We start from the raw sequence: 24,377 nt of genomic DNA, 5'->3' as shown, positions 1-24,377 counted from the left end.
AAGATAGTACCATATTAACCAATAACCAAGAACCGTTATTATTAACATTAATGTATAGAAATGGAAGATACATTCGATAAAGTGTGTTTGTTTCTACTTATTGTAACTGGTAATTTCTGGAGGTAGTCACTAAGTTCATAGTATTTACAGAAATTTGAATACTTGTATTTCCAAGTCCAAAATTATTCGTGTCCAAAATAATTCGTGTTATTCGAGTACTCGATACTCCCAAGTCCAGGAGCATAAAAAATGTAACAATTCCTAGAAACACCGGGAATTGTACGATCACCTTCAGAAATGTGCGCGCGGTGAGTGTGTAATCGCATTTTTTCAAACGGACACGTTTGGACTCTTTTTTTTTTTACTTCGTTGAAACAACGAAGGTCGTTTTCTCGTATGATTGAATCGAAACGAAAATATTTCACGTTCTTGAACGTTCCGTGGGCAGCGATCGCAGTCGTAACGTATTATTACGACATTCGGAGGCTTCCACCGGGACGGAATTCACAATGCCGGACTGTAATTAAATAAATGAAAGGCGGACCTCGGGTTTGTGCACGCGATATATTAAATCCGTGAATGAATAACGCGCGTCGCGTTAGTCATCATCGTAACGACAAATCCCATCGATTCGCGTAGGTCGGGTGGCAAGGTTACGCGATAGGTGGAACGATAAAACCTGTGTGGTAATCACGGTACTCGCATTGTTTCGCTCATTAGCGGGATACGACTATGCGAATAGAGAACAGAGAGCCCGGAGATCCTACTCCTTCCACGGGAACGTTCGCGTGATCTCGCATCATCGGCGCGCGTTCGGAATAAAACGCGCCGAGTAAACAAGGCGGCGCTGGACCGGTGACGTAGACTATAAATCGATCGATTAAAGAGATTATCGTGGCAGTGATCGATGAAGTCGAAGCGAGCTGTTTCAGCAAATTTTTCCTCGAGCAAACTTTCATTCGAGCGAATTTCTATTCGGATGAATTTTCCTTCGAGCGAATTTCCGTTCAAGGAAACTTCTCTTTCAGCGAATTTCTCTTTGAGAAATTTTTCTTTCAGCAAATTTCTGTTTAGCGAATTTTTCTTTGAACATATAATATTTCTCTTTGAGGAAATTTCTGTTTCAGCGAATTTTTGTCTGAGCGAATTTCTGTTCGAGCGAATTTCTCGTTGTGTAAATTTCTCTTTGAGCGAATTTCTAGCGAAGCAAATTTCTTTTCGAGTGAATCTCTATTTAATAAAATTTTTCTTTGAACAAATTTCTGTGTGAAAAAATTTCTTATCCTGTAAACTTTTCTTTGAGCAAATTTCTTTTTCAGCTAATTTCTATTTGAATGAATTTCTATTTAAGCAAATTTCTCTTTGAGCAAATTTCTGTTTGGGTGAATTCCCATTTAAGTACATTTCTCTTTGAGCAAATTTCTGTTCGAACAAATTTTTGTCTGGGTGAATTTCTGTTTGAGCAAATTCCTCATTGTGTAAATTTTTCTTCGAACGAATTTCCGGTTAAGGAAATTTCAGTTTCAGCGAATTTCCATTTGAGAAAATTTCTCTTTGAGCAAATTTTTATTTGAAAAATTTCAGTTTGAGTTGATCTTCGTTTACGAGAATTTCTCTTTAAGCGAATTTGCACGATCAGGGAGAGAGAGATTCTTTTCCGGATAGTCTTTTGCGCGGGGGCACGTGCCCCCTTGACGAATAAATCCAAGGGGCAGGAGGAATTTAGCGGAAGAGAAAGAGGAAGAAGGAAAGCCAAGACAGAGGAAGAGAGAAGTTCGTGGTGCTGGATAATTGGCGGAGAGCAATGCGGCGTTTCGCTGTGGCGGTACCTTTGGCCCAGTGGTTCTCACGCGTGTTTCGTTTCGCTGCTTACACCTTGACATAATGAAACTTGGTAGATCGTCGCTCGAGACAGGCGGTGATTTTAAAACATGTGTAATAATTGTTGTTGCTTCATTTTTTTTTAGTGCAATTTTGTAAAATTCTCCGTATTTCGACCCGTAAAAATACTTATCTCAATTAGGGATCTCATTATACTTTTTCTTTTCTAGTGGTTATCGACAATTACGAAATAACGAATTAGTTTTTGGTAGAGTTTTCAAGGAATTGTTCATCAACTTAGGGGCCTTCTTAAGAGATTTTACGTAGGTTGAAATTATAAAAATTTATCCATTAACTTTTCTATGCGATTGATACAATTTTTTGGGAAGTAATGTATCAAACATACGAGGTTTACGTATAAAAATTACTACTATTCAAAGTTATTATTTTATACATATTCAAAAGTTACTTTAACTGTCCCCGACTCGTCAATTGTACTCGTGCTCCTGTTACAACAATTCTAACAATAGTTACTAATACTACGATTCTAATAATAATTTTTAATAACGATGCTTGTAAAATGGTCGTTAGTTCTCTATTAGGATTCGTATACCTGTTACAACGATTCTAACAATAGTTACTAATAGCACGATTCTAATAATAATTTTTAATGACAATACTTGTAAAATGGTCGTTAGGTCTCGATTAGGACTCGTACTCCTCTTACAACGATACTAACAATAGTTACTAATACTACGATTCTAATAATAATTTCTAATAAAAATACTTGCAAAAGTATTACTAATACTACGATTCTAATAATAATTTGTAATAAGAAATACTAGCAAAAGTATTACCAATACTACGATTCTAATAATAATTTTTAATAAAAATACTTGCAAAAGTATTACCAATACTACGATTCTAATAATAATTTGTAATCAAAACACTTGCAAAAGTATTACTAATACTACGATTCTAATAATAATTTTTAATAAAAATACTAGCAAAAGTATTACCAATACTACGATTCTAATAATAATTTGTAATAAAAAATACTAGCAAAAGTATTACCAATACTACGATTCTAATAATAATTTTTAATAAAAATACTAGCAAAAGTATTACTAATACTACGATTCTAATAATAATTTGTAATCAAAACACTTGCAAAAGTATTACTAATACTACGATTCTAATAATAATTTGTAATAAAAAATACTAGCAAAAGTATTACCAATACTACGATTCTAATAATAATTTGTAATAAGAAATACTAGCAAAAGTATTACCAATACTACGATTCTAATAATAATTTTTAATAAAAATACTCGCAAAATGGTCGTGTACCAATTTGCGCGAATTGGAGCACCACTGGCGCATAGCGGGTGCACTGTGCAGATCGAGGAGCAAAGACATCTTAGATCCAAGGTAGCGAGCAGCGACTCCGGTAATTAGTTCCACTAATCAGTGGACCCGGGAGTAGGTAGGGATGGGACTTTAGGTAGACAGGACGACTTGGTCAGTGCTACCGCCATCTTAAACGATATCTCCCCTCGCGAGGGAGCAGAACCGGCCACGAAATACCAAGCAGATTCATCCTTGTCTTCGCGGTGATCTCTATCGACGAGATTCGTAAGAATCGCGAAACACTCGCACCAGGCTCGTATCCATCCCCGGCAGGATGCTCGTTAACAGCAATTAAGGGGACGTATACTATTCGGTCCACGGTAAAGACCGCGTTTACGCTCGGAGCAAGTGTTATAATTTCACGAACGTAATTATAATTGATGTTTACGCGCGGTAGCTTCGAATCCGAGGAAATATTTATCGAACGAGATTATCATTTATCGAGACCGACGACGCAACGGATGCACCTTCTCCGGATAGATAAACGTACAACTTGTGCCATTCTACGGGATTCTGGTCGATAAAATTCAATTTCTCCTAAGCAACGGATACCGCGTACTGTTTTATCGAGCGGGTATTTCAAAAATATGCAACCAGTCGGAAGCTGTCCCGCAGCTGATGTAATTCTGTTGATCTCCGGACTACGTATGCGATTTGCATATTCGATCGGTTGCATCTCGTTAATTATCCACGAAGCATTAACGACAGGCTGTAATTTACTTTTTTCTCGTGAAAATTTATTATTCGCGTCGCTTTGTATTATTTGTCGTATTTGTCCAGATGTGTGTAATTCTTGTTTTTTTCTTTTAGAGTGAACTGTAATTTAAATTTTGTACCGATTTTAGAGTTCCGAGATACCGATTTAGAGGTACTCTTGTTTCGGTTTCGAAAATAAAGTGTACGTTTCTCATTTTTATACCAAATAGGCACAAAACACGTACTTTGTGAGTGTATTGTATCTAGAATATTGTAATTTACAAAGTGGATGTGAACTTATAATCCTACTTTATAATAGTTATTAGAATTTCAACATTGGGCAAATTTTATTCCAAACGAGAACAAAGAACAACCGTTTGTAATAATACTTTAGTTCTTTATTTCTCACGACGTTGCGTAGAAATAACCAAAATATCCATTTAAAATTTCTTTTCACTTTGTGTATTTCTCTTGTTACGTAACGATGAAAATTTATATTTTACAATGTGTAATAATATGAAATCAAATTTTACTTCTCCGAACGAGTAAACATCGACGAGTGAATCGGCTACACGGTTGCCCGTATCCACTATCATTTACTTCGTTTAAAATTTGCTACAAATTTGAACAAAATTGTAACATTAATACCTACGTTTCAAGATCCACGACCATACTTTGAACTGACCATAAAAAAAAATACACAACGCTAAAAGTGACAATATTCCGTCTCTGTCTCTCTGCGCAAAAAAATAAAAATTTCAATCTTACAATAAAGAAGACGAACGAAAATTTTATCTGACCGATCGAGTAAACATCGACGAGCGAATCGGCTACACGGTTGCCCGTATCCACTATCATTTACTTCGTTTAAAATTTGCTACAAATTTGAACAAAATTGTAACATTAATACCTACGTTTCAAGATCCACGACCATACTTTGAACTGACCATAAAAAAAAATACACAACGCTAAAAGTGACAATATTCCGTCTCTGTCTCTCTGCGCAAAAAAATAAAAATTTCAATCTTACAATAAAGAAGACGAACGAAAATTTTATCTGACCGATCGAGTAAACATCGACGAGCGAATCGGCTACACGGTTGCCCGTATCCGGTATCTCTTACTCGGTTAAAAATTTGCTACAAATTTGAACAAAATTGTAACATTAATACCTACGTTTCAAGATCCACGACCATACTTTGAACTGACCATAAAAAAAAATACACAACGCTAAAAGTGACAATATTTCGTCTCTGTCTCTCTGCGCAAAAAAATAAAAATTTCAATCTTACGATAAAGAACACGAAGCAAAATTTTATCTCATCGATCGAGTAAACATCGACGAGCGAATCGGCTACACGGTTGCTCGTATCCGGTATCTCTTACTCGGTTAAAAATTTGGGCATCTCCGTAGCGGAGAATTTCCTCGCGGTTCGATTTATAGTAGAGCCCGTGGTACTCCGAGTTCGCTCGAGATTCCCTCGCGATACGGTCCCTCGGTTTTCACCGTTAAAGTGTAAGGAGTCTCGTCACGGGTTTTATATATTTTTCCTCTTCTCTTTTTGCGTTTCAGGCGACCACTGCGAACGACAAGACCACTGTGCCTCGTCGCCGTGTCGAAACGGGGCCGAGTGTCGCTCGCTCGAGGACAGCTACAAGTGCACGTGTGCACCCGGCTTTACGGGGCCGAATTGCGCGGACGACATCGACGAATGCGACAGGAACCCGTGCAGATACGGCTCCTGCAAGAACATTCACGGATCTTACAAGTAAGTCGAACGACATCGTTAACTGGCTTCCCTGCCCACCGTTTTTACATATCACCTTCGAACGTAAATTGCGCCTGCGCCTCGCTTTCGGGGCTTTTTCGATAAAACACTCGCCGCGACTCAATTTCGCCTTCTCTCTTTCTCTATCGTTCATTTATTCACTCGCTCGCTCGCTCTTTTTCTCTTCCCGTCTCCTCGTTCCCGCCCCTCTCATTCTTCGAAGATCCGTATCGTCGCCGCTTTGTAGTTAGCATAAATTTTTATCACCGACAGGCCCGATCGTAATCTCGCTCCGCGTGGCTCCTCGCTTGCGACCCGTGGTGTGTAGCCTAACGTCGGGACTCCGAAACCGCGTCAGGGACAGTGTATCTCTTCAAGTTTTCCGCCAACTACGCGACATTATGTCGTGTAATTATACAGTACGCACCCGTGACCCGTATTCGCTTATTAAACTTATAACACTAAATTTCATTTTAATTCGAAATTCACTCGATACGTTCCGGGAGACACCGGGGGATATTTTCGGCCACCGTAACAGATATTTACCAAATTATTTACCGGAGGTGGGAATTAAGTCGGTGGTTAGATCACGGACATTTACATAACATTGTAAGCGTTCCGGTGTACCGAGTTAATTTCAGGCCCAAGGACGAAACAGTGACGAGAAATTACAATGTATTTATGCGGAATTTGAATCGGGGTTTTCGGTTAAGGTGTCGATTTCTTTTTTTACGGAGGGGGAGGAATTACGCGAGAATTTTTCAGGGCAGTATAGAGCAGCTGTAAGTCATTTATAGTCGACTGAGTTTCTTCTCTAGGGTACCGTGAACGTAACTGTGTACAGAACTCGGAGAGAAGTGCGAAATATTTTTCAGTTTGGTGGAATTGTTGAAAAAAGTTTGAATCTTTTACGAGAAATTTTGCGGGGATTTTGTACTTGTAGAGATACTATAATTTGCTATAATATTAAGTGAGTTTATACGACAGAGTGTTGCGAATATAATTGTGTAAAAAATTGAGAGAAAAATACGAAACATATATTCTGTTTTGGTATCGTTGGGAATACAAGTTGTAGTTCCTACTGTGGAAGGCTGTAAACATAACTGTACACAAAATTAAGAAAAAGAGTACGAAACATTTTTTTTCAGTTCGATAGAATTGTTGCTAAACGTTGGAGTATTTTTATGAAAATTAAGGGTGGGTTTTGTGTAATATACGGGAGCTATAAAGCACTCTACTTTCAACCAAGTTTCCTGTTTAGAGGGTTATAAATATGCAAAAATACGCAAAATTAAAAGAGAAGTGCGAAACATACATTGGACTGTGAAAATGTCGAAATTTTTTGTAAAAATTAGACAATATTTTTTTACAATACAGAGAAACTATAAAGCTCTGTACTGACAATCGAATTCCTACTCTGAGACGTTATAAACGCGACTGTATAAAAAATTCAAAGAGACACAGAAAACATATATTTTCCAGTTCGATGGAATTGTCGATACAAATTAAAACCCGGCTCTCGATTGTGAAAGTATCGAAATTCTTTGTATAAATTACGCGAAGATTTAACGCGATACAAAGAAGTCACCATCGGTCTCTACGTCCATTCCGTGGTACTGATGAAATCGCGAATAAAATTAAGAAAGAAATAAAAAATCAACGATCGTCGTACAATTTCCATTTCGAACACCTGCAATTAATTGTAATTAAACGTATACGCGGTACGAGTATCCGTGCACCTACAAGTCGGCCGGAATAAACGTAAAATTAAAAGTTTCCCCGCACGGCCGTAAAACTAAAGCAATATTGGTAAGCGTAACTATATATAACGGAAGAAAAAAGAAAAGAAAAGAAAAGAAAAGAAACGCGAACACACACAAGGAAGAGTAGGTATCGTTCTCGTTTATAATTCCTCTTTCGTTATAATTTAAGTTTAACCGGCCGCGTGTAATGTTTTTTACAACCCCGGAATGGAAACCTTTTATTTTTAACGCGTTGAATCGTGCACAGTTAGTCGTCCAACGGTGTAAGTTTAATTATAACGAATCGCTCGCGTCCGAACTGAAAAATGGCACGACGTCGATTTTGTATACCGCCTTTATAGATCGTCACAGTTATTTACCCGACGAGGAGTTCGAAATTACGGAAGACGTTATAATAAATATCGTACAATGAGTTTTCATAAAAATTTTTTCTTCTTTCATTTCTTCTTTTTTTTTCCATCAACGACCAAGCAATTATCCTAATGGTTATTACCGGTTGAGAGTGCCTCTACGGGGCGAAGGATAGGTCGTTTCGTAGCTTACGATTTAATACAGTCGCTGTACTGGAAATGATATAAAGTTTCGAGTATATATTTTCCACGAACGCGTGCACAAACGGTTACTTAATCGTCTTATGATGAACTCCAACCGGTGGTAATTTACTCGTTTGTGGCATATGGGATTCGACGACGACGACGACGACAACGACGGCGCGTTGAATGATAAAAAAATGAATATATATATACATATATATATACACACATATATATCTAGAGGGGAGAGAAACGGCGGTCAGATACAGCGCATCGACCTCTCGAAATATCGTTGCGGACGAGCGAGCTCGGTGATGAGGGCTCAGAGAACCGCGGTAGTGTCGTTCGTCTTTGCCGCAATTACCGATTGAGCACGGACGCTGAAACGCGGAGCGCATAACGACGTCGAACAACGAGGATTCATCGAGTCGATCCCACGGCCCATTACGGATTTACTCGTAATTCGACGTCGCATCGACGTCAAAAATCACTTCTGTCGCCCATCCTCTGTCCTGTAACCGCGCCATTTTCATGCGGTCCGGATCTGATGCTCTCTGAGGGACTTTTCTCGACAATTCGCGAAAAGTGAAAATTTGAGAGGAAATCTTGCTGGGAAAAATATCGAAAATTAGTACTTGTACAAATGATTTGGAATTCTGTCATCTTTGTTCTATCCTGTACTCGCGCCATTTTCATGCGATCCGGATCTGATGCTCTCTGAGGGACTTTTCTCGACAGCTCGCAAAAAGTGAACACTTGAGAGGAAATCTTGCTGGGAAAAATATCGAAAATTAGTACTTGTACAAATGATTTGGAATTCTGTCATCTTTGTTCTATCCTGTACTCGCGCCATTTTTATGCGATTCGGACCTTGTGGTCCCGATAACCTTTTTTGGGGACTTTTCTTGACAATTCACGAAAAGTGAAAATTTGAGAGGGAATCTTTCTCGAAAAAATATCGAAAATTAGTACTTGCTTTTAAAGATCATTTGGTATTCTGTCAATTGTACAAAGTCATCGAAACAGGTCACTCGAGGAAAAACTTCCGGTGTAGAAGAAACCACTTCGAGAAGAGGAACGGGTCATTTTTGTCAGTTGTATATTTAGTACCGTTGCAACAATTTTGAGAACACTTCTCGAGTTTCAATTAGCAAAAACGAGGAAAAGAATTTGTTACCAAGTGACGAGAGAAAAGTGTCGAAACGTTGATACGAGAACGTGTGATTCGTTTAGATACTTTTTCAAGTATCGTTTGAAATTATCCGAATCGTACAGAGCGAGACATTGAATCGCACGAAAAAATCTGAACCCATAAATCCACATAGAAGAAACTATCTAAATAGAATTTATTCACAAACAATGAAAAAAAAAACAGATGCTTCGTTTCATTCAGGTACCATTTCGACGATCGTCTATTATCGCTACAATTCTATAAATTAGAGAGAAAATAATAAAAAAAGAGAAATATTGACATCATTGGGATTATCTGAACGATTGAAAATTATTCTTCTTCTTTCGTCGATAATTTCTGAAGGATCATTTCTTGGTACAGTAAAAATAAGAATGTTCAAAGTGACGTAAGTGAAGTGAAGGACCTCGTGATCTTAGAGACATCAGTATCGGAGTACCATTGGTCTTGTTGGCATTATCCGCATTGAAAATCGTTACCCTTGTCACTTCATCGTTAATTGTTCAAGTACCTCTTCTTGGTACAATGTTAATACAGTTTCAACTTATGGAAATGCAAGGATGCTCGAGATGACACGAATAGAGAGATATTGCTATCGCTAGGATTATCCAATAGTTGAAAGTCATTGTTCTTCTCGTTTCGTTGTTAATTTCCGACGTACCCCTTTTTGTTACAGAAAAATTACGAACACTTCAGCTCGTAGAAGCTCGTGATTGTGCAGATTCTGTCTCTGGGATCGTCTAATGCGTCGAGAATCGTTTTCGTTTTCGTTTTCCTCGATTCTAGAGAGAGAGTCATTGAGTTTACATCTTGACACGGACAAAAATATTCCAAGTGGAAGTTGTTCGGTTTCGAGTTGTCATTTTCATCGGCTTCGAACGATCTGGTGCTTCCACTCTCGATACACATTTCGAAGACCTTCCGTGATAAGTTTGCAGAAAGTGAAATCGCGAAAGGGAACGTGTTCTTGAGTTGGAAGGTAAAAATGTCGTGCATACGTTGGTACGAAAACAGATGCTTCGTTTTAACCAAACACCATTTCAACAATCATCTAGAATCGCTTCGATTGTATATTATTAATTAACGAGCCATTGGAGCAGAGTCACAGACTTTATTCTAGAAACAGAAGAAACTATTTGCAATAGAAATTGTTTCGAGAGGATCAGATACATTATCAGCATCCTAATTGACGATAATCGTACAAATTTTCACTCCAAAACTTTATTCGTTTAGAACTTTATTCTAGAAATAGAAGAAACTATTTGCAATAGAAATTGTTTCGAGAGGATCACATCATTATCAGCATCCTAACTGATGGTAATCGTACAAATTTTCACTCGAAAACTTTATACATTTAGAACTTTATTCTAGAAACAGAACAAACTATTTGCAATAGAAATTGTTTCGAGAGGATCGCATAAATTATCAGCATCCTAATTGACGGTAATCGTACAAATGTTCACTCGAAAACGCACAAAAAAATTTGTCCGCGCGAAAATTGAAGAAACTGTAAATATTTTCAACTTGTTCCCTCGCGTGTGCAAGAAATGGCACACCTCGTTCGAAAGTGAACCATTTCCGCTCGAATCGTCGCTCTCCTTTTCCAAAGACGAAGAAATCGTTTCGATGTTTCTCAAATGTTTTGCATATTTCATTAAAATATTTCCGTATCGTTGAACAATTCTCCACCTCGAGCGTTTGTTACTAAACGACGTAAATATTACTCGCGAGTACCGAACTCGTACAATTTCCCCTTGAAAGTGTCACATTCGCTTCGATAAAGTCGATAAGAAAGAAACTTCGAAACAAACAAAGACCATCGAGTCACACGAAAGGTCCTCCTTAAGGGCTCGCGGTGGAGGGGGGAAGGACGACGCAGAAAGGGAGGGAGATTTCGAGGATGACGACGGGGATCTGTTTGCGAAAAAAGAAGAGAAAGAAAAGGGAAAAGGAAAAACGAGGGGTTGGTGGGCGGTAGGGGGAGTGAGGGGGAGTGAGGGGGAGTGAAGGGAGGGGGTGTATCGCGGAAAAGAAACGAGCTCGCCAAAAACTGGTTCCGGCGGAGGGACTTAAGGCCGGAGCGGCGCGGAGAACATAAATCCGCGCTTTGTTGAGATCGAGTCGAGATTAATCGGGGCCCAAGTCGAGCTGACTGCACGAGAGCAGATAATGTCGCTGGGTCCTACATTATATTGAATTATATCGGCTCGACGCCGCTGGATGTAAGTGTGCGCGTACACGACGCTGTTGGTCGTTTTGTTTTCATCGTCAGGAGCCGCGAGAAAGCTTTGTCGGCCGGACGAAATCGTCCCCCTTCGAACGTTGCCCGACATCTTCATTTTTCTATCTTCGGTCCTCTCGAGCGTCACGGCCGCGCCAGCTTTTCCTCTTTCGTTGCAACCCAACGGTGGTACGAAACGATCGAAATCCGAGGAAAATGTTACAAAGTGTCATTATGGAAACAGTGATTTGCACGGAGATTGGTATGGAATGTTTTCCAGGGCGCTGATTATCAATCTGAAATCAAAAATGGGGGAAAGAGAATGGTAGATACAGTTTGGTGAAAATGGTAGAACTGGTATATATTTCCCAGGTCACTGATTACGAATCTGAAATAAAAAATGAGGGAAAGAAAGTGGTAGATACAGTTTGTTGAGAATGGTAGATACGGTTTGTTGAAGATGGTGGAACTGGTACGTTTTCCAGGTCGCTGATTACGAATCTGAAATAAAAATTGCTGCAAACAAAATGGTAGACACAACAGTTTATCGATAATGGTAGACCCAGTATGTTTTCCAGGGCACTGATTACGAATCTGAAATCAAAAATGAGGGAAAGAAAATGGTAGACACAGTTTGTTGAAAATGGTACACCTAGTATATTTCCCAGGTCGTTGATTAAGAACCTGAAATAAAAAGTGAGGGAAAGAAAGTGGTAGATACAGTTTGTTGAGAATGGTAGACTCAGTTTGTTGAAAATTGTAGAACCGGTATGTTTCCCAGGTCGCTGATAACGAATCTGAAATAGAAATTGTTGCAAACAAAATGGTAGACACAGTTTATCGATAATGGTAGACCCGGTATGTTTTTCAGGTCGTTGTTTACGAATCTGAAATAAAAATTGCTGGAAAGAAAATGGTAGACCCCAATTTGTTGAATGCATACTTAAAATTGTCAAATTGTCATATTTTGTTATATCTACCTTCGTATTTGTAAGCCATCGATTTTATTTATTATAAATCACTATCCGAATTCACAGAGACAGTAAATATCCGATGGAAACGCAACGGCGGATCCGAAACTAATGGAGTTTGTATAAATCGATCGAGAGTGTCGCGAATTTTATGACAGCCCGATAAAATACTAAAAGTAATTATCTCGGTTGTCGCCAGCGGTAAATTGCAGCTCGTGAAATAAAATTCCGGTCATCGTTGCGCGAATGCTCGTTTCCACCGCCGCGTATCGTAAAAATGGCGAGATCTCCGAGTCGCGATAAAAATATCACCTCGATCCGTGGATCGCAGAAACGCGCCGCGATATTTTCATCGAAGCGTACCCGACACGTAAAGTAAAAAAAAAAGAAAAGAAGAAGAGTAAGAAGAAGAAGAAGAAGAAAAATAAAAATAAGAAGAAACGAAACGAAACGTTACTGGCAGCGGGAAACCTTAATTGAACGGTATCTGGTTAACGCGGACGAAGTAAACTCTCAGTCGGTTAGGAATAATCGAGCTTTAGCCGGCTAATAAATATCGGCGAGGGGTTAATCGCGCCGCTACCCAATAATTCCCTTTAACGCTGTTAATCCGCGTCCGGCTGCGTACCCTGTAACCTTTTCCATGGCTACATAGTTAACGCGTGTATGCATCGAACGTACGCGGATCCCATTCGGGTCCGCGCCATTAAAGACCGTACCTAGAAGCCCACCTTTCTTCACCTGTCTCGGATACCTGGCTGCGCAACTACGCCGAGACGAGACACGGTCCCTTCTTTCGTCCCTACGACCCTTTGCCCCCCACTCTCCGATCTCTGTTACGCCGCACGAGAAGTAATAACGTTCAATTGGGTCTAATAAAGACTTTGACGTGGCATGCCTGACCGCCAGGTGGTGCTGCTACGAAGCTACCATGTTATTAAATAGTTACGTCGAATCGGGTGGCTCCGTGCAGCCTGGCGTGCCTCCATGCCGAGGACAGACACTTCATCGCCGCGACTACGTGATCCCGGGATAATTAATCGAATCTTTGCTACGAAATCTTAACCATCCTTGGATAAGGTCGATAATGGTCGACGATCGCGGGGATCGAGTGGCTCTTGCTACGTTGTCGCTCAACGGTCTTAGACAACTGGTGATTTCAACGAAACTCTGGCACTGAGCGTAGATTAGGAGTTTTTGACCCACTTCTCCGTACGGTATAATTATAGGTAGCTGGAACCCGTATGGGACCGTGTGATTACGGTTCCGGGTCTCTGGCCTTTTTTTTTACTCACGGAACGGATTGGGTAATGTAATTGTATTTGTTAAGTGCTTTCGCAATTCGCGCAGAGTAACTGAAATGTAAGTCGAAAGGCGATATATGGTGGTTCCAACGAGTATTCGTACGGTATATTACGAGGTAATTTTTGTATAAGGGATCGTATAATTGTGGTTTCTTTATATGTGAATATAATTGCATTTGTTCATCGATGGGAAATAATAGAAATATATGTAAAAAATTGATACAAAGTGGTTCGAAAAAATATTCGTACGGAATATTACGAGGAAATTTTTTTACAAATAACCGTACAATCGTGGTTTCTTTATGTGTGCATATAATTGTATTCGTTAATCGATGCTCGAATACTGTACGATATATTACAAAGAAATTCCTCTATAAGAAACCGTGTAATTATGGTATCTTTATGTGTGCATATAATTGCAATGGTTAATCGATGTGGAATAATAGATATATAAGTCAAAAATTGATACATAGTGACTCGAAAAAGTATTCGTACAACACATTATAAGAAAATTCTTCTTATCTGTAAGACTGATGAAAGTTTGTGTGCAGAGCACAATGGTGTAGAGGAGACTGGGATAAGTTGATACGTTTTTCACTTTTCGATTTGCACGATCTCTATTCGAGCTAATTACTTAACAAAAAAAATACTGAAATATACCTTGATCCTTCTTCTTTACACATTGTAAAGGATAAATTATAAAATATTTTCTAAGTGAATGCAAAATGTACGAATGTACCCTACTGTTGGTACTTATTTCAAACATCTTGATTGGATTTTTAATCGCTGTTTCTATTACTCAAAATATGTTGAGTAATAAAACTCAATCTATGATTCTGTGTCACTTTTTCTTTTCTCGTGTAATTCTTCTAATTCCTTATAGAAATACAATGAACGATTTTATATATAAATAACTCCTAATAACTCGTGTTTCTAACTATTGATCGCTTATAGCTGTATTCGCGTTTTCGATCCTGTTGCAATTTTTTCTAACTCCATTAAACGCAAATTAACGTTTGGATCCTCTTTGGTAGTAACTTTCTCTATAAATTGTTAAACATAAATTTACACCTGTTTGCCTTCGATGACACTTCTCCGTATAACACGAATCGGTAAAAATACACTCGTACGTAGTTCTCGACAATTTTTTCTCCAAAAAAGAGAGAAACGGTAAGACGAGTAAATAAATCGGAGATACGATTCGAAAGGTAGCTATAGATAGCGAGACCGATGCAAATACCACCCGTGACACGTAATCTCGGTCCCGCGATACCATAAATTCATTTTGTTCCGGTTTTCTAACGTCTAAGGAGCCCACCTTTTTCGTGAATAGCAATCACGGCCCGCACGAACACGCGCGCGAAAAAGTGCACGCGCTCGGTTCGTGTTTGTGCGCGTGTTCGGGACAGGATGTGATTTATGAAATGATCTCCCTGAAGTAGAATTTAATTGAGCGGAGGCGAGCCAAAAGGAAGACCACGCCGGTGTTCCTTGCCCCCTCTCGATGGATCTTGATAAAGCGTGGCCTCCGCAGCAATTTTGGACCTCGCAGCGATTGACCCCGCAGGGTCAAATTCTTCGTGGCTTCTAGCTGAAACTCGCACCTGATTCACCCTGCAGAATTCCAGAATGTGTCCACACCTGTTCCCTACGCCTTGTTCTCATCAGCGATACGGCTTCGATCGCGAGCCGAGGATGCTTCTCGTTGGAAATTTTTCGTCAGCTATTTCTACATCGATCCTCTCGTTTCTTTTTTGTTTTTTTTTTTCTTTTTGCAAGAATTCTTGCACCCGCGTAAAATTCTCACGAATTGAATTAGAGAAAAGGAAAATGATTTGTATTTATCAACGGTGATACGATTGTTGTGGGAATCGGTGTCCTTAGTTGCTGGTGACAAACGTTTCTGAGAATACGTCTTTTAATTCCTTTCAGTTCGAACGAAGTGATAAGTTTTTTGTTCGCGAATGAAAATTTGTCGACATTTTATTTCTTAAAATTTCAGGTACAGTTTTTTTTTTTAAGTACTAGGTTCAGAGTATGAATTTACTCGGTATTTCTTTGTAGAGATTGAGAAACTTCACCGGTTCGATTACAATTGTAGGGTACTAGTTAAAAAGAAGAGGGAATTGTATTTTTCAGGCGAATCGATGTATCGGAATGAACGAAATTATTTCCAGATTTTGCGTCATTCGTTACTTAATTTTGACGTATGGAATTTTTAGTGGATTAGTCGTGACTCGAAAGTAAAATAAAAATAAAATCCTTTGCAAGTAAACAGTTCGATAAAAGGAACTATTCTAGGGATCAATTTTCTCGCTTGATGATATACTATAGAAATAGAAAAGGAATTAGAAAATATGATAATAGAAAGGTAGGTACAGAGTACACGAATTAAAGTTTCAAGGTAATGATATATTCACCTTGGCCGTGTGGATCGATTACTATCCACTGGAAAGTAAAATAAAAATAGAATACTTGGCAAAATACAGTGTGTCAAAACGAGTGTCTTCAAAAATCAGTTTTCTCACTTAATGATATACAAAACGGAAAGAAATTAGAAAATCCAATGCAAAATTAGAAATGCTATAATAGAAAAATAGGTAATGTTTACGTAAATTAATATTCACGCAAAATAATAACAATAACGTCTAAGAAGAATAACAAGAAAAAGCAAAGAAAATTTATTCCCAGATACATTCTTAAAAAACTAGTGTCTTTAAAAGTAAATTTCCTCGCTTAATGATATACAAAAATAAGTAATGTACAGATTACGTAAATCAATATTCACACACCACAACAACAACACCGCCACGATCGATCATCAGGCGACAAGAAAAAGGCAAAGAGAACTAATTTCCACAAAACAAGTGCCTTTAAAAATCAATATTCTCGCTTAACGATATACAAAAAGGAAAGAAATAAACGCTATAATAATAAAAATAAGTAATGTACAGATTACGTAAATCAATATTCACGCGTAACAACAACAACACCGCCACGATCGATCATCAGGCAACAAGAAAAAGGCAAAGAAAACTCAATCCCACAAAACAAGTGCCTTTAAAAATCAATATTCTCGCTTAACGATATACAAAAAGAAAAGAAATAAACGCTATAATAATAAAAATAAGTAATGTACAGATTACGTAAATCAATATTCACACACAACAACAACAACACCGCCACGATCGATCATCAAGCGACAAGAAAAAGGCAAAGAAAACTCATTCCCACAAAACAAGTGCCTTTAAAAATCAATATTCTCGCTTAACGATATACAAAAAGAAAAGAAATAAACGCTATAATAATAAAAATAAGTAATGTACAGATTACGTAAATCAATATTCACGCGTAACAACAACAAGAATACCGCCACGATCGATCATCAGGCGACAAGAAAAAGGCAAAGAGAACTCATTTCCACAAAACAAGTGCCTTTAAAAATAAATATTCTCGCTTAACGATATATAAAAAGGAAAGAAATAAACGCTATAATAATAAAAATAAGTAATGTACAGATTACGTAAATCAATATTCACGCGTAACAACAACAAGAATACCGCCACGATCGATCATCAGGCAACAAGAAAAAGGCAAAGAAAACTCATTCCCATAAAACAAGTGCCTTTAAAAATCAGTATTCTCGCTTAACGATATACAAAAAGGAAAGAAATAAACGCTATAATAATAAAAATAAGTAATGTACAGATTACGTAAATCAATATTCACGCGTAACAACAACAACAATACCGCCACGATCGATCATCAGGCGACAAGAAGTAGGCAAAGAAAACTCATTCCCAGATACATTCCGACGAAAGGAGCGAGTGAAACCGTGCCGGAGCGAACCGATCGTCGTAGACGCTGGTCGCGTTTCCTCGGCGCGCGCTTTTCCGTGACCGGGAGGCGGAAAATTGAAGCCGGCGCGCGATCAGCTATGTACGTTGATGGTATCGCGATCCGTTGCGTCGTTAACCTTGAAGCACACCAACTAGAAGAAAGTAATCTAACGAAGAACATCGGTGTTCTCACAACCTTGTTCCGCGGCGGTCTCCGAGGAAACGGTCCCGCGGGCACAATATTATATTCATACGCGTCGAGGTGTGCTCGGATATGCGTCACGTAGAGAGCAGTCCTTCTCAGGAAGCACACGAACGAGAGAACGATTCCGTAGATCGTACCGCTCGACTTTAACAGTCGTTTCCACGCAACGAGGTAAGCCTAGACGAGGTCAGCCGGGTCGTCGAGGCGGTCGTGAAGTCGGCTTCGTTTCTTCCTAGGGATCGAGGCAACGGAGGATAAAAAGGGAACCGAGAGGGACGTAGCAGGGGAGGGGGGTATAAGGATCTCGTGCAATTCGAAGAACCCGTTTCTACGGCACCGAGTGACCGATAACTACGTGCCCTGAATCTCGAGCGTTTTCGAATTTCGCCGAGACTCTTTCGAACCATTAAGAATCCTTCGTTTACGCGTCGGGCATACGGACGTCCCGAGACAAAGGTTTCTCGCGTTGGATCGATAAGAATCGGGATCTCGAAGCATCGAATTCGTCGTTGGACGAAGACCGCTCACGTGTCCGGAATACACGTAGGGATCGTCAGGGGGATGACCGTGTCGGCTTATGGAAAATTAGGGATGCTCGAGGTGACACGAGTCGAGAGGAGCAGCTCGTGATCGTCGAGATATCGGTATCGTTGGGATTATCGAAATCGTCGAGGGTCGTTCCACGAGTTCCTAATTCCCCGTGTAGCTCGGTACAGTGGAATCAGGGACGCTCCAGACGAGTGGAGATGTTCGCCATCGGAGAGATATTTGTATCACTGGGATTATTCAATACCTCGAGAGTCATTCGTCTTCTCGTTTCATTGATAATTGCAGGAGTACTTCTTCTTGCTGGGATATCGATGTAATGGGTTGTTCAATGAGTAGTGTCGTTCGATGAAACTTATCGGAGCAGTACTGTTCAATGTAGTACTCGATAAGTTTTATTAAGCGACGAAACCTAGTACTATACCGTTCAATAAGTTTTACGGAACGATAGAAGTTATCCAACTAGCTAGTAGATCCAGCTTGTGGAAAGATTAGAGATTCTCGATGTAACACGAGTGAAATGGAGGAGCTTCTGGTTGTTGAACACTTGTATCTCTGAGATCATTTAACGAGAATCATTATTTTTCTAATCTCGAGCAACTTAGTACTATACTGTTCGATAAGTTTTATCGAACAACAGAACTTAGTGAACAAGCTAGTAGATCCAGCTTGTGGAAAGATTAAAGATTCTCGATGTAACACGAGTGGAATGGAAAAGTTTATGGTTGTTGAGCACTTGTATCTCTGAGATCGTTTAACGAGAATCGTTATTTTTCTAATTTCATCGCCAATCGTTTAAGTAGCTCTCTTTGGTGCACCGTAAATGTCGATTTAACTCGTGGAAAGTTAGAGGTGGTGGTGATAACACGAGTGGAGTGGTCCAGTTCGTGAATATGGAGATATTGGGATCACTGGGATTGTATAGTGTCATTCTGCTCGTTTCGTTGATAATTCTCGAAGGACTCTTTCTCGGTATGGTAAAAATAGGGATGCTCGAAGTGGCGCGAGTGAAGTGGAGACATTGGTATCTTTAGAATTATCTAAATTACCAGGGCTCGTTCTTCTTCTTGTTTCATCGTTAACTGCTGAAATTAACGATAAGACCCCTTTTGGTGCAGGATCAGTGTTTCGATTCGATCGAACGATTCAACTTACGAATCTCTTGGCTATAACTGAGACATTAACACGACTAGATAGGAGTATCTGGTACAATCGTTGTCCTTTTCGTTCTATTGTTAATTGTTGGGGTATCTCTTTCTGGTGCAGCGTCTGTGTCGATTTAGATTATGAAACTCACGAGTGGAAAGGTATAACTAAGACATTAATACGACTAGATGGGAGTATCTGGTATAGCAACAATCGTCGTTCTTTCCGTTCTATTGTTAATTGCTGGAGTATCTCTTTCTGGTAGAGTGTCGGTGTCGGTTCAGCTTATGGAACATGGAAGATGTTCGAGGTGACTCGAGAAGAGAACCTCATGGTTGCAAGACCATTGGAACGACCGATGTCACTGGGATAATCTAATACGGTGAATGTTGTTTTTCTTCGGGTTTCAACATTAATTGAAAAAGTGCTTCGTAATACTGTACCGATGCTCTATCGTGTCACAACTTGGCAAACGTTACTTAACGTCGCTCCTTTTTTGCATATAAAAACTTCGTTATTTATGTGCAATTCGAATACAATGTATAAATTATGTAGATCGTATACAACTCGTTTATTAAATAAATATCGTCTATTCGTAAGAGACGCTAGCCTCTTTGTTTTTCTTGCGATAATTGCAGAATTTATCGAAACATTGCGCACAACGATATTAATAATAATAATAATTTATCATAAATAGAACACAAAGTCTTGCAAAGAACCTTGTTTTCATTTTCTTCTCAAGTAATGATTCTATGTATAACACGTGTTCGAATTATATCGTACATATGTTATTATTATTTATTACGCATTTTTTCATTCGTATAGTCCGTACCTTGTCTATTATTTCTATTTCTCTTAAACATTTATCATTTCAATTTGATATTTACAATCGTTGTTCCAAAAATGGGCCCAAAATACATAATAATATAAATTCCTTGCTCAAGACTGACATTTGATCGCTATCTTTTTATTATTTCCACAAACACGCTCTTCGAGACCAATCGATCATGCAATATCATTGTATATGTATTTACAGACGAAGTAACATTCAAAAACTCCACAAATACATACAAGTTGTCTATTTTATTTCGATCCGAATACCGCAAGAAGATCCGAAACTATCAAAAATATATTCTCAAAAAAATGATTCGATATAAAAGAGGCCACTATACCCTACAAATAATTCATCCACCATCCTTCCATACCAAACAACATTAACAAAAAAATGTTCTCAATACCGCCAGTTTCTAACAAAATACCCACCGTGTCGAGATAAAACAAATCCCTCGTATGTACAGTACGCGCTTCAGAAGATTGCATCTGGCGCCAAAACAATCTCTATTCTTCGAAAAAGCTTTCTATAATAATGAAGACAAATAGAAGCTTTCTACGGGACAAATAATCCCCGTTATTTTCACGCTCGTCGAAATCGCTTCGAAATAGTACCCGTCGTAACTTCGGCTGCAATCTTCTCGCGCGCGTACTGTACATGTCGCGTGAAACTCATTCACCGGGAGCAACGTGTCTCGCGTGACTCGCGACAGCCGTTGCGTAGAAACCTCTAACGAGAATTCGAGGCGTCAGTGTGTCGGATTAATCTTGTAGGCGCATTGCCAGTGGACACTGTCCGATTGGAGGATTCGTGACATCTCGCGGCGCGCAATTCCGCGGCTGGATCACGGCTGGATTAAGATTCACGACGATTGTCACGCGATCTGGCTTGATTAATTGGCCGTAGGTAACCGCGGGGATGATGTCCCGGTGGATTACCAGCGGTTGTACAAGTTACACGTGTACGTCAGAATGTTTCTCTTGTTTGCACGGCTGCGACCCTCCCTCGTTGGGGAATACGCGCGAACGCACGCTCGACGGGCAAGAGGAATCTCATAGATCTGGTCGATGACCGACTCGAGATCGTTGTAAAGCCGGTGAAGGGTTTCGCTCGGAGAAGGGAAGACCGAATCCCGACCAACTGGATAATCCGTACCTGGGAACTATTTCCTGCACCGGACAGTTTTCTAGTTTCGGTTTCACGGGCTTCGGGGGAATCGATGGAAATACATTTGGGGAATCTCTATCGGAAGATTTTCGTGAAATCTATGCAACGTGGAAGTGTTCTCTGTTTTTAATTTTAGAGAGTTGGAAGAATCGATAAGAATGCAAAATTGAACGATTTCTAGTGTAGAGATCTATATTATATATAGAATACTATATTATTCTAGTGTAATCTATAGTATTGTTGTAATATTTTCATGGAAGCTCTGTAACGTGGAAGAATTCTCTGTTTTTAATTTTAGAGAGTTGGAAGAATCGATAAGAATGCAAAATTGAACGATTTCTAGTGTAGAGATCTATATTATATATAGAATACTATATTATTCTAGTGTAATCTATAGTATTGTTGTAATATTTTCATGGAAGCTCTGTAACGTGGAAGAATTCTCTGTTTTTAATTTTAGAGAGTTGGAAGAATCGATAAGAATGTAAAATTGAACGATTTCTAGTGTAGAGATCTATATTATATATAGAATACTATATTATTCTAGTGTAATCTATATTATTGTTGTAATATTTTCATGGAAGCTCTGTAACGTGGAAGAGTACTCTGTTTTTGGTTTTACAGGGTTGGAACAATCGATAAAAATTCAAAATTGAATCATTTCTAGTGCAGAGATTTATATTATAATTGTAATATTTTCATGAAAGCTATGTAACGTGGAAAAGCTCTCTGTTTTTAGTTTTACAGAATCGATAGAAATGCAAAATTGAATAATTTCTAGTATGTAGATTTATATTATTATTGTAACATTTTCATGAAAGCTATGTAACGTAGAAGAGCACTCTGTTTTTAGTTTTACAGAGTTAGAACAATCGATAAAAATTCAAAATTGGGTAACTACTGGTTGAGAAATTCATTACTAACATTAATTTCGAAGTTTCTTCTCATTTTTAGTCGAGTACAGTGTTAAAAGGGTATATCACAGTTACAAGTATTTTTTTCTCTTCCAAAATATTTAAAAACGTTGCATAGGCGCATTGAAAAGATCAGGAAAGAATTCGAAGGAAGTATGAGAACGAATACCTCTCTATACGTCTCATCTATCCAAACAAGACGTTCGGAGTGCCTCGGTTATCGATCACCGGTGAACGTTTCAGTTATCAACAGTTCTGTTCCATTGATTTCCATATTTTGAATCGTACTTTGAAATCGACCGTTCAATGAATCTCGTCTCGTTCGAAAACCGTTTCGTCGTCGTGGTACTCGACACAATATCGACAATCGAGACTTTTTTCTACCACGATAAGCAAATTGTCCGATTTCTCTATTTGTTTTTTCTCTTGTTTTTTTTTCTTCCTTTTTTTTTTCTTACGATTTCATAGATACCGTTGGACTCGTTTGCTCGGTCGTGTTTCGAATAAACACGATTTACGCACATCGACGGGGGGAAACGTGCGAGAGACAGCGATGATTAATGGTGCGAAACCGTGTCGATCGGGATCGAGCTGTCAAGGTTAAATTCCGTTACACCACCGCCGAGAATCGACGATGTAAACGAGCCTCGCCATTCGTTGCTCCACATTTCCATGGACGAGCAGAGGGAGGCTCGTAAATTTGGTACGATCCGCCTCGGTGATACTGCTCGAATTGGCTCCGACCTCGAGCAATGGCTTTCGACACTGTCGCTAAAAGGAATAATTGATGGCTTAATGCTATCGTTGCCCAACGGCTGTTTAATTATCGTTACGTCACGTCGGTCGCGCGTACGCTATTTATAATTACACAGAATATTGTAGGCGTCGATGGATCATCGCTCGTTCGTTTCAACCAGCAACAAGGTTCGCTATGGTTTTTCAGTCGGTCGTGGATCAACGATCTGTCACGGTGTTCGCTCGAGTTTCGGGGACAGTAGGACCACACTTCGAAATCGTGGCGCTGGTGGAAAATTTTTCTCTTTCTCGAGTGTTACAACGTGTAGTATTATTGAATATATAATGGTGTAATTGCAAGTTATTTATATAGTATAATTGAATATATAATGGTATGATTGGAAGTTATTTATATACTATAATTGAATATATAATGTTAAAATTACAAGTAATTTATATAGTATAATTGAATATATAATGGTATAATTGGAAGTTATTTATATACTATAATTGAATATACAATGGTATAATTACAAGTAATTTATATAGTATAATTGAATATATAATGGTATAATTGGAAGTTATTTATATACTATAATTGAATATATTATGGTATAATTGCAAGTTATTTATATACTATAATTGAATATATAATGGTATAATTTATATATCATATATATCATATATAATCATTTATATACTAGAATTAAATATATAATGGTATAAGAATGAAAATGAAAAATCAATGCACACGGAAACATACGCTTCTGACGTTTCAGAAGTAACATAAGCACCACACTGTACAATTAATACGTCGCTCGTTGCATTCGAAGGCTCTAGATTTGCTCTTAATATCACTGTTTCTTTTTTTTTTTTTGTTCAATGTTGGTACAGAGAATTTTTTTCAATTCGCAAGACGATTGAATTTTTCTTCTTCTTTTATTCTTCGTTATTCGTTTCTTTCTCGTTTGATTGCTTTTTGTTTACATTTCAATCTTCGTAAGGTTAACTTTTGCAACCTTTGTAAAACTTGACGCAATTCCGCTCGTTTGATGAGTAAATAGACAATAACGAGATACTTGGAAAATATTGAATTTTATTTTCAAAGACGAGTTTCTTGTTTGTAATATTCTTATACGTCAATGGTACCACTGATTTAGGGAAGAGAGATTTCTATTATCGGAGAGGAGGGTTTATCGTCGTTACAATGCTTTCAGTTTCCAGATGACTATGTTCGATTGCATTCATTAAGGTGTACGTGTAAACGTATACTTTTGAACAATATTCGTGTTACGGACGCTACCAATCGTTCAACA

The 24,377-nt window shown here is 38.6% G+C and overlaps 1 protein-coding gene across 2 annotated transcripts in view; it reads left to right on the top strand.

Annotated features, from left to right (window-relative positions):
• The window catches only part of N (neurogenic locus Notch protein), a 481,045-nt gene that overhangs the window by 181,140 nt on the left and 275,528 nt on the right, over positions 1–24,377 (top strand). For both annotated transcript variants that reach the window (XM_076327069.1, XM_076327068.1), the window contains exon 4: positions 5,501–5,696. In XM_076327069.1, coding sequence (XP_076183184.1) covers positions 5,501–5,696 — 196 coding nt within the window. The remainder of the gene's footprint in view (positions 1–5,500; positions 5,697–24,377) is intronic.

Source organism: Ptiloglossa arizonensis, chromosome 2 (genome assembly GCF_051014685.1).
Source record: "Ptiloglossa arizonensis isolate GNS036 chromosome 2, iyPtiAriz1_principal, whole genome shotgun sequence".
Taxonomy (NCBI): Eukaryota; Metazoa; Arthropoda; class Insecta; order Hymenoptera; family Colletidae; genus Ptiloglossa; species Ptiloglossa arizonensis.
The sequence above is the reverse complement of the archived record's forward strand: the minus strand, read 5'-3'. Positions and strand labels throughout refer to the sequence as shown.